At 39.3% G+C, this 17,398-nt stretch overlaps 1 protein-coding gene across 1 annotated transcript in view; it reads left to right on the top strand.

The window, feature by feature from the left end:
* Window positions 1-17,398, top strand: part of nucks1a (nuclear casein kinase and cyclin-dependent kinase substrate 1a) — a 44,014-nt gene that overhangs the window by 1,946 nt on the left and 24,670 nt on the right. Inside the window, exons 2-5 of the mRNA XM_043716515.2 lie at window positions 838-881; window positions 9,242-9,347; window positions 9,841-9,923; window positions 11,454-11,597. Of these exons, the coding sequence (XP_043572450.2) occupies window positions 838-881; window positions 9,242-9,347; window positions 9,841-9,923; window positions 11,454-11,597 (377 nt within the window). The remainder of the gene's footprint in view (window positions 1-837; window positions 882-9,241; window positions 9,348-9,840; window positions 9,924-11,453; window positions 11,598-17,398) is intronic.

Genomic DNA, 17,398 nt, shown 5'->3' with positions numbered 1-17,398 from the left:
CCCCTCAGCCTCTCCCTAGCCTATTCAACCTCTTCCTGTAGCTCAAATCCTCCAACCCTGGCAACATCCTTGTAAATCTTTTCTAATCCTTTTGAAGTTTCATAACATTTTTCCGATAGGAAGGAGACCAGAATTGCCATCTAGTATTTTCCAGGGTTTTCTTTTGCATTTGTTGTTATAGATCCTATTTTTGAACAATGCTAACGACAAGACCTTTTAGAATTCAGTGTGTGACTAGAGAGACTTCAAAAGGATTTTAGACTTAATCTGGACTTGGTTTACTCTTGCTCTTCATCCTGATACTAATTCCTCCCACCACCACTCCTCCCCAATCCTCGGAGGGGACACATTGTTCTCATGCAGGAGAAAGTGAGAGGGCACCAGATTTTTGTAAATATCGTATCATTATTGTTGGATTTCGTTGAAATGATGCCACTTAGGCAGCAATCAGTCTTTCAAAATTTTAACTTTAAACTTTATTTCATCACAACTTTAGTGTTTTGATTTAAAAACAAAATGTTGTGGATACTGGAATTCTGAAACAAACACAGTGCTGGAGAATCTCTGCAAGCCTGGCAACATCTGTGGAGAGCAAAAGCAAATGTTTTGAGCCCGTTATGTCTTTTCAGAGAGGGGTTTCCCTCTCCACTGATGCTGCCCCACCTACTCAGTTTCTTCAGCATTCTGGTGTGTGATTGTGCATGAATCTTTTGGTGTGGGCCTGTGTATTAACTATTAAAATATGTTTGTTTCTATACTCTTAAAGTAATAAGACACCTCGTGGGGCTTCACAAGAACATTTATAAAGCAAAATTAACTATTTTCTGTTTTTCTCAGGAATAGGAAGGTCATTGACTACTCCCAGTTTGAAGACTCTGATGGTATGTACTATACATGACATCAGGTAATTTTAAGTAGCTTGTCTTGTGACTTAAAAAAAAGCCATCCCTAACGTTTTGAGATCACAATTTATATTGTATGTTTTCGTGCAACCATCTACCCCATAGCATCGACTCTTCAAACAATTACTTGATTTATTTATCATCTTTTTAAAAAATTTGCTAATATCAAAGAGCTTCACAGAAGCATTATCAAACAAATTTTGACATTAAGAAATATTGACCAAAAGTTTGGAGAGTCTGGGTGAAGGAGAGAGCGAGACAGAGACAGAGATGGAGAGGTTTGGGTAGGTAATTGGGTCTTTCGCTGAAGCTATGGTCACTTGTAATGCAGCAAATAAAACAGAAATACATAAGACTGAATTAGACCTTAGAATTCTTTGGGAAAAATGAAAGGATGCAGCCACAGATGGATTTTGAAGTAATGGTAAAATTTTCAGATAACACATCATCAGTCTGTTGATAATGAACAGGGTTTGGTGCCAGCCTTGTGAATTTTTTTTCTTAAATCCTGATTCCTTGATGTGGCTAATTTATATTGTATGTTTTTGAGGTTCTGTAAATGGGCAGAGGCTTTTTAAATGGACTTGAGTTTAAGGATGGTGAAAAAAGGGAGGGTGGATAAAATAGCGTTAGTATAGACAAGTCTTGCAGTTATAAAGGTATGGATGTGAGTAGAAGAGCATGTGCAGAAGCTGGGTTTGTTGAAGTAGGCAGTCTGTATGAAGCAACTGTGTGGTTAGATGCTCTTCTCTTGGTCAAATATGACATCAGGGTTGCGTGTGACCTGATTTGTCTTCAGGATCGACAGGTCAAAGCCTGGAATTGGCGGTAATATAATGTGGTTTGAAGTGGGACCAAAGATCGTGGCTTTGGTTTCTCTGCTAATCCAGTTCTTGAAATCAAATAAAAGGGGTGGCAGATCAGACAATAGGGAAAGGTGATGATGAGTGTTTTCACTTTGTGTGGAACCTGATATTCTGTTTTAAATTATGCTGTCAAGGGTCAGCATGCATGTGAGAAGTGGCATGGGGCCAAGAATAGATTCTTGGAAGATCCCAGAGGAATAGTATAGGCGTGAGAAGATAAGCCATTGTAGATTGTTCTCTGACTACAATTGAAGGGATAACAATGGAATTGGGTGAGGACAGCCCTTTTCATCTGGATGAGGAAGGGGTATCGAAGGAGATGATGTGGTCATTAGTCAGCTGCAGAAAAGTTGAGAAGTTTGGAGGAATTGTCTACTGTAGATACATAAGATATCTTCTGTAACTTTAAGATCAAATTAGCAGAGTTTGAAATCTGATTTGGGGGATTCTGATGTAGCATTTCAGGAAACATGAATTTGGGAATGAACAACACCTTCAAAAACTTTCGTGCGTTTTTAAAGATGGAATGGTAGCTTGCGATTATTACCCAAAAGGGGTTTATGAGGAGAATGGTGATGAATGGTAGATTTGAATGTGAATGGGACAGCAACTTAGAGAAAGTAGCTGACTATCCTGAAACAGGGAGAGAAAGTGAGGGCTGCAGATGCTGGAGATCAGAGCTGAAAATGTGTTGCTGGAAAAGCGCAGCAGGTCAGGCAGCATCCAAGAAACAGGAGAATCGACGTTTCGGGCATAAGCCTTTCTTCAGGAATGAGGAAAGTGTGTTCAGCTGGCTAAGATAAAAGGTAGGGAGGAGGGACTTGGGGGAGGGGTTTTGGAAATGCGATAGGTGGAGGGAGGTCAAGGTGAGGGTGATAGGCCGGAGTGGGGTGGGGGCGGAGAGGTCAGGAAGATGATTACAGGTTAGGAAGGCGGTGCTGAGTTCGAGGGATTTGACTGAGACAAGGTGGGGGGAGGGGAAATGAGGAAACTGGAGAAATCGGAGTTCATCCCTTGTGTTTGGAGGGTTCCCAGGCAGAAGATGAGGCGCTCTTCTTCCAACCCTCGTGTTGCCATGGTCTGGCGATGGAGGAGTCCAAGGACCTGCATGTCCTTGGTGGAGTGGGAGGGGGAGTTAAAGTGCTGGGCTACGGGGTGGTTGGGTTGGTTGGTCCGGGTACAGGCCGCCAACTTGCGGAACGTTTCAGAGAACACCTCTGAGACACCTGGACCAACACATTTTCAGCTTCTATCCTGTAACAGGGCTTGGAGGGAAAGTTGAGTGGATAGCAGTTTAGGAGGAATAGGTCTCAAGGACAAGATAAGCCTGTTTTGAACTGTATGTCTATTTATATATTTTCCAGGGCAGATTTTTTCTTTCACTTTTTTTTTTCTACTTTGCCTCCCTGGCCAATAACAGGCAAATGTTTGGTGTTCTTCATAGTATCATAGAACTCCTACAGCGTGAAAGCAGGCCATTTACCCAGACCCATCTTATTCTTGAAACCCTGCATTTCCCATGGCTAATCCATCTAGCCTACAAATCCCTGGACATGACAGGGCAATTTAACATGACCAATCCACTAAACCAGTGCATCTTTGAACTGTGGGAGGAAACCGGAGCACCCAGAGAAAACCCTTGCTGACGCTGGAAGAACATGCACACTCCATGTAGGCAGTTGCCCAAAGCTGGAATTGAACCTAGATCTCTGGCGCTGTGAGGCAGTTGTGCTAACCACTGAGGCACCTGTGCTGCTCTCCTTCCATTAAATTAAGCACAAATACACTGTCAAATCTGACACTATCTGGTTTGTATTTTCATAACATTTATGCTGGACAGTCAATGTCAAAAATGGCCCACTTTGGAATCTTTGCAGATATTTTTGAAAAGAAGAATTTAAAATTACATTTTGCAAGTTGAAGGTTTAAGCATGTAAATTTGTGCAATGATAGGTTGATTTTGTAGAAATTGAGCAAAGCATACATAATTTTCGTGGTGAGGCAAGAAGTTTCTGTTCATTTTTACCACAAACTTGACAATTTCTGGAAGAGTAGGTTAAAATTCTGCAGTGTGCAATTCCCATGTAATCTAATGTAAGCATCAGTTTATTTGGACATATAAGTCTGTTGCATCCTCTGGAAGGTCTGAAGAACTGGGCATTACCTCTGTTGCAATTTTCAACAAACATCTAAAAGATAAATGCTCTGAGTGTTCATTTAGCATTAGATGCTGGTCATGCCATGCAAAGAACTCTTCTGCTGTTCCCTGAAGGGTTGTATGAGCTTTGATTTCCTCGACAGCCTTTCAAGATTAAAGATTGTTTTCCAGTCTTGTTATGGATCCTGAGGTAACAAACATTAAAAGCTGGAAATGTACACCTAGTCATAGGTGGGGCAACTGTTGTTTGAAAAGGTGAGTGGATGGGGTGCTTAGATTTTTGCACACTCCTATTTGTGTTTGGCCTCCACCTATGCCTATTGGAGATGCTGAAGAAAGATGGCAGCTTCATTGAAGGTTGCTCTTGAAGGTTTTTCTCTGCCTTCTTATTAACCGTTTGCTGTGACAAAGCTCAAAGTGCCGAACTGTTTTAGAAGTCTTCTATCAGAAATGTAGAACATGTGGCCTGCCCAGTGCAGCTGTTTGACAATAATGAGTACCTCTGTGCAAGGGGTGTTGACCTGAGAAAGACCACTGATATTGGAGCATTTATCATGCCACTGGATTTGCAAGATTTTATTGAAGGCAGTGCTGATGGTATCTCTCAAGGGATTTGTGGTGTCTGCTGTAAATTCTCTACCTCTCTGACACATATGGACAGCATAGTGACTTAGTGGTTGGCACTGTTGCTTCACAGTGCCAGGAACCCAGGTTTGATTCCACCTTTGGGGGACTATTTCATCTTGTCTACACATCTCTGGACACGATGGGGCAATTTAGCATGGCTCTGTGTGGAGATTGCACATTCTCCCCATGTCTGTGTGGATTTCCTCTGGTGCTCCAGATTCCTCCCACTCCAGAGATGTATGGTGTAGGTGGATTGGGCATGCTAAATTGCCCTATAGGGCCCAAGGATGTGCAGGCTAGTTGGATTAGCCATGGGAAATGCAGGGTTACAGGGATAGGGTAGGGGAATGAGTCTGTGTGGGATGCTGTTTGGAGGTTCAGTATGGATTTGATGGACTGAATGGCCTGCTTCCACACTGTAGAGAGTCTGTGATTCTGCGTTTCAGCCTTCTAGACCATGAATTCGTTGTTGTTATGAGGATCATAGCGTGCATGTCATCGTGCAGCAGGTGGAGAATGGTGATAGATTTAAGGAGATTGTCAACTGGGAGGGATTATGAATAGAGTCTAGAAGAAGGCCATGTGTAGAGGTTACAACTGCTGTTTGCATAGTCTTAGATTTGTCTTACTGTGAAAATGTCCGAGGAGAAAGTGAGGTCTGCAGATGCTTGGGATCAGAGCTGAAAATGTGTTGCTGGAAAAGCGCAGCAGGTCAGGCAGCATCCAGGGAACAGGAGAATCGACGTTTCGGGTATGCCTCTTGATGGACAAATCCACATTATGATTTCAGAAGGAGCTCTTTAGCCATTGGGAGGAGACTTGATGCAGTGACCGTAGGGGCATACGTTTTGTAGTTACTGTGATCTGTATTATCAGTTTTTTATTCTTTCTATATCCAGAAGTGCTCTTATACACAACTGAACATTTTTCTGTTCTCCGATCACCAAACAGCCCATCTATTGACCACCAGTAAAACTGCTACCCTTTTTTTTTCTGCAATCAGTCTAATTCTTGGAAATGAAGCACCTACGTATCTGTCATTGTTTGGACAAAGGATCTCAACAATGTCAGCATCACCCAAGTCAAGACCAAAACTGATGACTATTAGACAAACCATTGCTTATCTTTTTTAGCCTGACAGTGTCAATAGAGTTGACCCTGCAAAGACCAGAATTATTCAGTACCTGGTAATCAACTTAGTGTTTCTGAATGAAGAGGAACTGCAGAATGTCCTAGTGCCTAGTCTGCCCTTTAAAACTGTTGCAAACATACCTGTAAGGAGATTGTAGGTTTTTCTATCTGGAAACTTAAGATTGGTACAATGAGAATGGCCAGCAGATCCAGGAGTTGCTGAATTGCAAGGGCAAAGTGATCTTGAATGCTGTCACCTCCTGACTCCCAAGCCTGTCCATTACCTGAAAGGTACAAGTCAGGAGTGTGATGGAATAATTGCTTGGATGAGTGCAGCTCCAAGAACACTCAAAGTTTGACACCATCCAGGAAAAAGCAGCCCATTTGATTGGCACACATCTACATGCATCCACTCTATCTGAAGCTGTACTATCTCCAAGATGCACTGCAGAAATTCACCTTCCAAGAAGCACTTTCCAAACCCATGACCGCTTCTCCTAGAAAGTGAAGGACAGCGTCCCATCTGTAAGTTACCCTCCAAGTCACTCACTATCCTGCCTTGAAAATAATTGCCATTCCTTCAGTATCCCTGGATTAAAATCCTGGAATCCTCAAAGAGCATTGTGAGGTTTCTACAGCACGTGGACTGCAGTGGTTTAAGAAGGCAGGTCCTCACCACCTTCTCAAGGGTAACTAGGGATGGACAATAAATGCTGGCCAGCCAGTGACACTCACATCCCACAAGTGATTTTTTTTTAAATCCACAAAGCATTAGGAGAGCTTGAGCGAAAGAAAACAGGCCTACACACAAACTACGGTTGAGGTTCAACAGAAACTGGGCCTTGTTATTTACTTAACAGCTAGGTGGTTTCTCAAAAAATAGTGTGACAATGTAGAACTTCTTTACTACTGTGCTGAAGCGTTAGACTTTAGAAACAAAACATTTAGACATCAGACACTAATGCTCTCAAAACTGAACAGCTTTAATCTGTAAATATCTAATGGTAGTGCAAGTAGTACCATAGATCGTTTGTATTCAGTGACTACAATCTTTACAACGAGTGATAATCCTATGACACTCAACTTATTTTAAGGTCTTTTCAGCCTATTGTGATCATGATTGTTCCAAGCGTGTGTTTGTTGAGCAGTCCCTGCATTATAGTTATCCAAGTTTACTGGACTTCGATAAAGTGCAATCAGGCTAAGTAGAATGAAGATTAATGGTAAATCTGTTTTCAAAATGACATTGGCAAAACAGGATTGGTAATGGTCTGAACAAACCCATTTGTTCAAGTTATTATTTTACTAGCTGAGTTGGAAGTTATTTATTTATATGAAATGTAGGATTGATCGGCGTGGTTGTTTTGAGTTGTGACTTCTGTTTGAAAATTTCTGTTCAGATAAGATGTCTGTTTATTTTAATCTACTTTGTTATTATCCAGCTTCATTGGTGCAATGCAACCAAATTTCTTGTGGTAAGTTTTTTTTCAAATGATACTGAATGTGTGCGTCAAGACTGATTCCAAGCAGTGATACCCTTTTTTAGGTCTTGGATGGATTGTCATATCTGAAATATTGAGTTATCTTGTATTTCATTCCAATTTTTAATTGTAAGCTGCACCAGTGGTACATAAGGGGTCTAGATATTGCAGTCAGTGGCACAGAATCATTGTTCATTACCCTTGCAGCTGCCCACAGTCTTTTTTGTGGCTTTTGAGTGGTGACTTAAAATTTTTAGAAATTCTTTCCAGAGCAGTAAACTCGACACAAACTTCTGGCAGAGAGAAAGAACAGGGTAAAAATCTGCACCTGTGATATGCAGAGTCAAAACCAGGAGGTTTTAAGGCTAACCAAAATTTATGTCACCAAAGTCATTTATATGAAAAATTAATGAGAAACGGGGAGGCAGAAAAGTTTTTTAAAAATCTTTATATAAAATCTCTCAGTAATTAGATTCTGAAACAAGGAGGTTGCCCTCTTGTAAAAACTTCATTTTCATCTTCTGAAGTTGGTTGGTAATTAAGAAATGCAATTACAAAATGTACCTGCCCTAACCTGTTGCAAGCATAGTGGATATGCTCAATATCTTTACACCCTACGTGTGCTATAATTCCGCATCTACAAAGCTTGTGAATTAGCAGAAAAAAATTGGACAGCTTCTGGAGTTTACTGTGTGCATGCAAATACAAGAAATTACTATAACACCACCACAAAGAAAATACAACCAGTGCTGGAAACTGGCAAGCAAAATAAAATATGCCAAAAATATTCTGGGCAGACCACGTCTATGGAGAGAAATAGTTAATACTTAAAGTCAGCACCCCTCATCAGAATTAACTTTGAAGGTTTATCGACCTGAAACGTTAATTCTGTTTTCTGTATATATGCTGACTGACCTACTGAGTATAATTGGCATTTTCTGTTTACACTTAAAGTTGTTGTTTGACTTGCTCCATCAAGGTGATTGCAATTATGCCCACTGCAAACATTCAGGTGGGTGCAGTTACTCATTTGTCAGATTCTCAATTTGAATTTTGCTGAGTTAAGTTGATCTCTACCAAGTTGTGCTGAAAGAGAGAGTTGTTCACTGCTAGTCCATGAATAAGGAGGGTAATATTGCCCTAGATTCTTGATTTTCATTGGTAGCCTATTACCTTTGGTGGGGTGTGTCTGTGTATGTGTGTGGGCCACGTAAGGGCAGGATGTCATCATTTAGTTACTTGGTGAGTTTACAAGGGGTTTTACACACTGAAATTATACCCTGTGGGATTTGGTGTCTACCAAGGAAAGAATTTTTCAAAAGTGAAAATTGATCAAGATATCAATGGCATCCAGATGAACCTAATTATTAATCCTTGCTTGTAATTGTAAGTCATTTTATTAAATAGCAACAGATTCATAAAATTAAACAATCCTTGGAGTGATTTTGGGTTCTTTTCATGGTGATTTGATTTGTTCACATGATGGATTACTATAAACTTAATTATGTTTTGATTCAACCCAGTTTTGATTTTTCTAGCAACTTTATTCCATTTACTATCTCACTGACTTTTCTCCTTAAATTATTTTTGCTTCATATATTCTTGCTCTTATTCACCTTTTTTATTTTTCTGGTAATTCAGGTGTTTTCTTGAATTCCATGTAACCAGCAATTCCTGTAAGACTAACATTGATGTGTAACAATTTTTACCTCCATGCTCCATTAGATATTTGAAATTTAAAAACCAGGATCTTGTCAATACAGCAAATGACTATGATAAAGGAAACAAATTGTGACATGCAGTGTTTTGATAGTTTGTTCTCGCAGCTTGCACAAATTCATAAAAGGCTACACTTTTATATATGTATAATATACAATCTTTACTAGGTCTGTGGCATAGTCATAAATGTTTTGGACAGCAAATAATTTGATTTGAAGCTCTGTTGGAATGTTCTCTCATATTCTTGACTAATAGGAATTTTGTCTCCTCCAGTTTGGCAAATTGAGTCACCCTGTTTGTCATCATAGATGTAGAGAGTTGAAAAAGTAGAAAATTAATCAAAATCTCTATTTGCAGATGAAGCATATGGAAGAGATTCACCCCCTCCTGCTAAGAGAGCACGAGCATCTCCCAGAGAAGGCAAAAATAAACGAAAGCCTGCAAAAAATGCACGAGATGAAAGGTAATATTTGTGAGAACTCCTTTAGTGTCTGTGTTTTCATGTAATCTTTTGCACTTGTTACATTTCTAAGGGATTGATTTGTGTGGGTGCATGGCTTGATGTAGAATACTGGCTTCAATTTTGTTTCAGAGGTAGGAAGTACTAAACCATAGTTTGTGATTTCTTGCTATGGGACAGCAGTGCTGTTGGTAAACATGTTGATTCTGCTCTGAGGCACAAGTCTATATTTGTCTCCAGCAGGCCAGATCTTGGCTGAATACATAGCCTATCCACCCTTGACCTTTTAATGGCCAAAAATGAAACTGTAAATTGAATATGTGGATGTCATTAACGAGTATAAATTTTATGTGCAGCATGGAACCTTTCATGGGTGCATTAAAGATTTGTTGACACAACACATCAATATCAGTTGAAGGCAGAAATTGAAGCTATTCATAATTATCAATGAAATCTCTATACAAATCTCGTAATATATATTTTATTTATTTGGCAGTGAGGAATCAGACGATAAGCTGTATGAGAAGGACCTGAAGGCTGCCATTGCCCTGTCCAAGAAGGAGACATCGCATTCACCTGGTGGGTTTACATTAAACTGTATAGTACAGGTTAAAAGTCAGAGCGAAGGAAGCAACCTAATGTAAGTGTTGTATGTCTCATAGCTCTGCGATTCCAGGTTTTGATTATTCCTGGAAGCGAACGTGCCTACATATTATTCAAAATTTGATCAGCTAATGATGCGACTTTGTAGAATAAAGTCTTTGCCATGTGGAACACTCCTGTTCAAATAACGGAACAACATTTTTTTTCCGAGCATGAAGGTATTCTGTCATCCTTAGCTGTTGATTTATAATATGCTGAAGAAACTTGGAAGAAAAATTAATTTTAAAAAACAAGGAAGTTGACAATCGCTTAAACAAGGTGTGATGTTTTCATCTGGCATTAGAAGTTGTTGAAAAAATCCTTCCATTGTCAACCACCTGACATCAAACAGAAACCAAATTAGAGGATAGTAATTTCCAGTATGTAGAAGTTTAGCAATGGGGAAACACAGATTTGGGTGAAATCTTGAGAACATAACATTTCCAAAATGTTTTGTACCAAAATGAAATGGTATGTATTTATGCTGGGTGTCTCCTTTCTTGCATTTACATGAAGTGTGAATTCATGCTTCTCTTTTTATATAAAATTTGAGCGCAGTAAATCTTAACAACAATTTGCTGCAATTTTTTTACTTTAAGATCCATGAAAACTCGTGGAAGTGAATTTAAATTTTGGAGTCAAGAAATGGAACATATCAGGCCATGTTTCCATGTTAATGGTTTAACTTTTTTTTTCTCATACAATTTCATTGCTTTTCTTTTTACAAGTAAATGGACATCTCAATTTTGTCTTTGGGAATGATTAATTATGTTTGTGGATACTTATACGTATATTGTTTTGCGTTTCTCAAACTATTTTCAAACCTTGAGCGAGGTGGTCTTGTAATTTGTACAATGCCTGAGTGAAATAACCTGATTTTGAACTGACAAGTAATAGTGGTGATCTTTCAATCACGTAATGCTCAGTAAATAGAAGCAGGGATCTACTTTCTCTTCTTGATTTGTTCCTGTTGGCAGCACAGGTCATAGTTTTGAGAAACAGTCTGTTGAAATGTTGCCATCATTGGGGAGTAATATTCCACTTTCTAGTCTTCAAAAGAAGGTATAATTTCGGTTAACATACAGATGCGGGTCAACTGGCCAGATATGTTCTAATTTAGAATTAGTTTAAGGTAATTAATTTCTGCCACTGCAATTTGACATCAGTATCTAATTTAGAATTAGTTTAAGGTAATTAATTTCTGCCACTGCAATTTGACATCAGTAAATTTTTCCAGTCTTATGTATTTGGATCCGTTGCTGCAATTCAGATGGAGTTCCATAAATATTTGCTGTTCCTTTTATCTTCTGTACTGCACCCACATAAGCATTGCCTCAGTTTCTATACAAGCGTTACTTGATGTAGTGTTTTCTGCCAGTCTGGCATGATACATTTGTAGGTACACATTATGAAGTCATTAGCAATCCAGTTTACATTTCATGAGAATGTTGTATAATTTAATTTCAGATGAGGACATGGGTAGTGAGGAAGATTTCGACCATGGTGACAGTGATTATGAAGCTTCAAAGAAAAAGGGTAAAAAAGGAAAAAAGACTAAAGCAGAGAAGAAAGAGAAAAGGATTCCCAAAAAACCTAGGAAAGCAGCTGAAGGTAAGTTGCATCTCATGTTAAAGTTAGGGAGAAAATAGGTAATGATGAAGAGATTGAAGTTGGTAGTGGTGTCTGAGAGCTCCCCTGAAAAGAGGAACTAAGGCTACAAACGGAAAGGACTTCTCAAAATGTGGGGCAAAGGCTACAGGTTGGTTATTGTAGAATGCCATTAGTTGTGATTCTTGTAAAGTGCAGATGGAGCTCAGAAACTATGCGCAGAGGTTTGGTGAAAGGACACTTTTTCAAGATGTCTGGATTTATAGTTCAAATTTATTTATATTTTACAAACAGCCTATTATATAAAAATACAACTTTGTATGTAAGAGCAAATTTTCTTTGTGAAAGCTTGACTCAAATTTGTTTGTTATAAATCCTGTCCTTATCTGGTATGACCCTTCTAGTAGGTACTTTCTGTATAGACTTCAAGCAGAAGCCTTCCCTGATTTCATATTTATTCCTAGTGCTAGGATGCTAACCACAGCCAGTAAAGTCTGCAAATTAAGGGATGAGAGCTGAGAACTGCATGATCTTGAAGGTTCAATGATGCTGCATATTTAATTCTGAAATTCAAGATCAGTTTTAAAAACTTTTGTATCAGAACAGTTTCACTGATTTAATTTTGTGTTCTTAACTTTTCACATTTTGCCTGTTACCCCTTCTGTATGCAGGAGTCAAAAGCCTGCACTGATCACCATAGCAAAATTTTAACATTACCTTTGTCCTGATCCATATTCATCCAGGTGTCACTGGACAAACATTAGGAACAGGATATGTTAATTTCTGTCTCTGTGCTCCCACATCTGGAACCTCATGATCTCTGACACCACAACATAAATCTGGAGTTTATTGGGTTGTTGTTTGGGATTGGGGGGTGGTGGTTTGGAAGTATGGTGAAGAGTTCCACAATCTAAGTTGTCATAAGGTGATCTGAATTTAAGCTGCCGTGAGGCTTATCAAATAGAAATATTTTCTAAAGAAAAATGTTTACTGCCTCTGATTTGCTATGCTGTCCAATAATTTTTCTTTTGTTTTGGCTATAAACCTGCAACAATTAGAGTGGAGCTCCTACTGTCTTAGTGCTTCTTTCAACTGGCAGGGTTATTTGAGAACAACTTGTAACTTTTTTTTTGCTGACTCACACATGGAATTTTAAGTGCCATTGTTGAGCAGGCGTCCTGTGTGTGTTGTGGAATTGTGCACACAGTTTGTCACTATGGTTAGCTACCTATCTTATAACCCGTAGTTCACAGTAATTGCATTACAGTTAAGACATGCAGAGGAACAGTTAGCTGTAATTGGGTGCATATCCCAGATACTCATTTCAGCTTGCTGTTCATTGACTTGTGTGCAAGCTTTGCAAATTACATCATTGGTCTTGTTTTACATTCAGGCTATTTTAAAACTTTTGGGTGGGAATATAATCAGTTTTCTGAAGGTGTTGATTAGAAGCAGGCCCTGTGGGTGACTTTTAGGATGGGTGTCCAAGAGTAATTGTAATAATATTTTCAAAAGAAATTAGTCAAGTGACAAAAATCATTTATACTCGACCTTTGTGTGTATAATAATTTTTGGCAATGCGGCATTTTTTTCTTCTTTCTGGGTTCCTGGAATTGCTGCTTAAAGGATAACTCCAGTCTCCAAACAACTTCTATTTTAAAGAAGGTAATTATAGTAAGTACTCCCGAATGGTAAGTACTTACCTATAGATGTGTCCCAGGTATGTATCTTCCAATTTTAGTGTTCTCTCTTCCTCCCAATGTTATCCCACTGCCCCTCAATGTTTTATCTTTCTTTGCCCTCCCGCTCTACAGTTGGTGTCTTGTGCTGGGTACAGTCCACTGGTACCAATATGTTAGCTGAGAAATCATTTGCTTAGATAAGTATTTCAGGCTGATCTTTAAGCACACTGGCTGATGACAGCGTCAGACAACAGTACGTAATACGTGTGTGCAATCTCTAGTAACGGTTAATGATTAGTGACTCAAATAGAGTTTCACTTTGATTTCATTTTATCCCCCCCCCCCCCCCCGCCATCTTCCAAGCCCATGGCTACTATTGGTTGAAATTGATTAAGTCACTGCAAATAAAAGATCAAATCTGGAATCTTCCAGAAGTGCGTTCATATTCTAGTATACGTTCCATTTGTTAAGGTTAATTTTCAGTCTTTTCAGCAGTAATAATAAAATTGGTTTAAAAATTGGTGGAAACATATTTTTTGATTGACTCCATGTGAGCATTACCAGTGCTAGGAAGCAGCAGTATTATTTTCTGCTTTCTCCACATATCAGAGGACCTGCTTCACGTGATTTGAGTTTTAATTGTTTCTTTATTTCTGTAAAATGATTTGTTTTTAAAATGATACCTGGGACATCATCAGGGTAGTATTTATCATCCAGTAACTAGTTCCTAGTGTTAATTCCATTTTTAAACATCTTTTTGCATATGCTAGTTCTTTTTTTTCTAAAAGCTTCAATTTTGAGTATTTTCAATTGGCTAGAAATAGCCATTAATTTGTAGGAATCTACACATGCAGTTATGGCGTGACTTATAAGCTTAAAATTAAATGTTCTATCAAACATTTGGAAGTTTCTTTTGACACCTGGGCAAAATGATATCAGGCATCAGGTGCAGAAAGTTCTCTTGTTGCTGTGTTGAATACAGAAACCGTTGTTAAATTTTTTTCAATGATCTTTGTTAGGTTAATTTGAATTGGCTAGTGACTGAACTATTAATTATGCCAATTACTCATTGGCCAACAATTATTGTGACTGGTCTGAGTGTGATACTTTGATCACTGTTCTCTTGATTCCGAGGTATTTAATGTGACTTTTGTGATAATATTCCAAATCCAACAGACTAGAGTGAACACTGATTGGGAAGTTTCATCACTTGTTGGTCCTGACTTTCTTGGTCTGCAGTTTTTTTTAAAGATACACAGTGCTACTAATGTGAATTAGTGAATTGTCAAATTTCCTTCGTAGAATTTAGAAATAGTTTTGACTATGTGCCTATCAGGAATACCATACAATACATAACATATAGTAAGTACACCGCTTTCTGATTTTGTTCCTGAGCAATTTCAAAGGTCAGCTTCCTTAAACTGAACAGATCTCTGACTAGACTTCCAATATTGTCTAGTTCTTACTGCAAGAAACATGAGACTGGTTCAGGCCTTGGTAAAAACAAGGGCTGCAGATGCTGGAAACCAGATTCTAGATTAGAGTGTGCTGGCAAAGCACAGCAGTTCAGGCAGCATCCAAGGAGCAGGAAAATCAACATTTCAGGCAAAAGTCCTTCATCAGGAATAGAGGCAGAGTGCCTGCAGGGTGGAGAGATAAATGAGAGGAGGATGGGGTTGGGGAGAAAGTAGCATAGAGTACAATAGGTGATTGGGGGTGGGGATGGAGGTGATAGGTCAGAGAGGAGGGTGGAGTGGATAGGTGGAAAGGAAGATAGGCAGGTAGGACAAGTCATGGGGACAATGCTGAGCTGGAAGTTTGGAGCTGGGGTGAGATGGGGGAAGGGGAAATGAGGAAACTGGTGAAGTCCACATTGATGCCCTGGGGTTGAAGTGTTCCGAGGCGGAAGATGAGGCGTTCTTCCTCCAGGCGCCGGGTGGTAAGGGAGCGGCGGTGAAGGAGGCCCAGGACCTCCATGTCCTCGGCTGAGTGGGAGAGGGAGTTGAAATGTTGGGCCACAGGGCAGTGTGGTTAATTGGTATGGTGGTCCCAGAGATGTTCCCTAAAGCGCTCTGCTGGGAGGCATCCAGTCTCCCCAATGTAGAGGAGACCGCCTTGGTGTCAGTGTAAGGAAGAACCGCCTGATAGATTATTGGCAATAGGAAACTGTTATGAGGAAAGAATAGAAAATATTATGAATTTTCAGCTTTCAAAAGAGGAAACAAAATGACCTGTGGGGATTGGCGTGATGGTCTAGTTTGTGGAACGGGTAAAGCTGAAATGTTACTTCAAATTAAATTTTTAAGATTGTCGGGTGCACTTTAGCGATTTAGAAATTAGGACTAACATCATTCAATTCCTGATACACTGTAGCCACGGTTACAGTGGATTTCAGGGTTGTATGGAGATTAAACCCATGAATATAAGTGGGGGGCAGAGGGGTGCTACTGCTGTTCTTTGGACAGATGAGCTAGAAAGGACTTGCTCATTTACAAAGTAAGTAAGGAAGAAATATCTTTTTTATTATGGACATAAAGTGAACATTGTTATCTTTAGAAATGGCAGTATTTACTTTATGAAGTGTAGATTATTTACACTTGATATACTTTTATTTCGCTTCCAATCTTTTCCCATTTTGCACTCCTTTCCTTTATGCCCCTCACCTTCTGAACAGTGTTGACATTCTAACCAGGTTACAACTGTGCTCATTCAAGCCTTTGATCCTGACCTTTGAACAATGTTCAGCTGCATATTTTCAGTGGAGGTTACTAATTGGTGATTGGGTGCAAATCTGATATTTTTGCTCTTCCCAGGCATTGGTTCCACTTGACAAGCTAATTCAGCACACACTGGGAATTAGACATGAACTTCCTAACTTATTGTTGTGCTTCTTTCCTCCAATTTTGTTTTGTTAAATTAATTTCCTCACCAAGATACACTCCACAGATGTCAGTTGTGTACAGGTGATTGTATTCATATATTAGTTAAATTGAATAGTAGGTGAGTTCTGTCTGTAGATAGAGTTGTAGCCTGAAAGAGGCCACTCAGCCAATCATGTCTGCTGGTCTTGGGGATAATCACACCTTCAGACTATAACACTTCAGGTGGAGATTCCAGTATCTTTTCAAAACTAGCTTAGGGCTTTTACCTCCAACACCAAATCAGGTAGCAAGTTCCAGACACTCGCCACGCTCTGCATAAAAAGGTTCCTCATTGTGTCCCCTCTACTCCTTCTACCAGTCCCCTGGTAACTGACACTTCTGCTTTAGGAAGCAAGTCTTTCATAAGTGGGCTCCTTATAATTTTGTATATGTAATAAAATCACTCCGTCCCTTCTGTGTTAAGGAAAACAACCTTTAACTGTTGTTTTTAGTCATAGTTTACGTGGAGAAAAAAGTTTGGCTACTGACCTTTGTAGTCAACTATGCCTGAGAAAGAACTGGTGACCCATTCCTGCATTTCTACTGTTGTATAAAACAGGAGCCAAGAGCTGTACAGAAACATCCTCTTGCGATTCCACAGCAGAGCAAAATTTATTTTTAACAAAATTGCATTTCCTACCAACTGATGAAATAAATCACAGGTCAAGCTTTCACTTTTTAAGATTTTCACTTTAATCAAACTAAAATAAAAACTCAACAAACATTAATGGAAAACTAATATGCCAAATACAGAAAAGATGCTTCCGTATTACCGATGAAGGGCTTATGCCCGAAACATCAATTCTCCTGCTTCTCGAATGCTGCCTGACCTGTTGTGTTTTTCCAGTGCCACGCTTTCGATTCGGAGCTCCAGCGTCTGTAGTCCTCACTTTCTCCTATATTTTTGCATTAGCTAACTAACTCAGAATATGCTGTATGGAATCTTTTACAAATGCCCGATGTAGCAATGGTTGGTCCCAGCTTTCCAGCAGACACACTTTTTTTCTCTCTCTGCCATTCCAGGAAACGTCTTCTGATATCTTTTGAAAATTGTTCTCTTCATACTGTATACCAAACCTGTCATCCAGCAGAGCCCATCTTAGCAACTAATTTCTTTAAATCTCAAAATCCCGCAATCCTGTTCTTTTTGAATAGACAACTTTTACAAACATTTCTGCTTAGTCGCTAACAACAATTCGAC

This window comes from Chiloscyllium plagiosum, unplaced genomic scaffold (genome assembly GCF_037043375.1).
Source record: "Chiloscyllium plagiosum isolate Xiang-an unplaced genomic scaffold, Cpla_swu_hap1 HiC_scaffold_26, whole genome shotgun sequence".
Lineage (NCBI taxonomy): Eukaryota > Metazoa > Chordata > Chondrichthyes > Orectolobiformes > Hemiscylliidae > Chiloscyllium > Chiloscyllium plagiosum.
The sequence above is the reverse complement of the archived record's forward strand: the minus strand, read 5'-3'. Positions and strand labels throughout refer to the sequence as shown.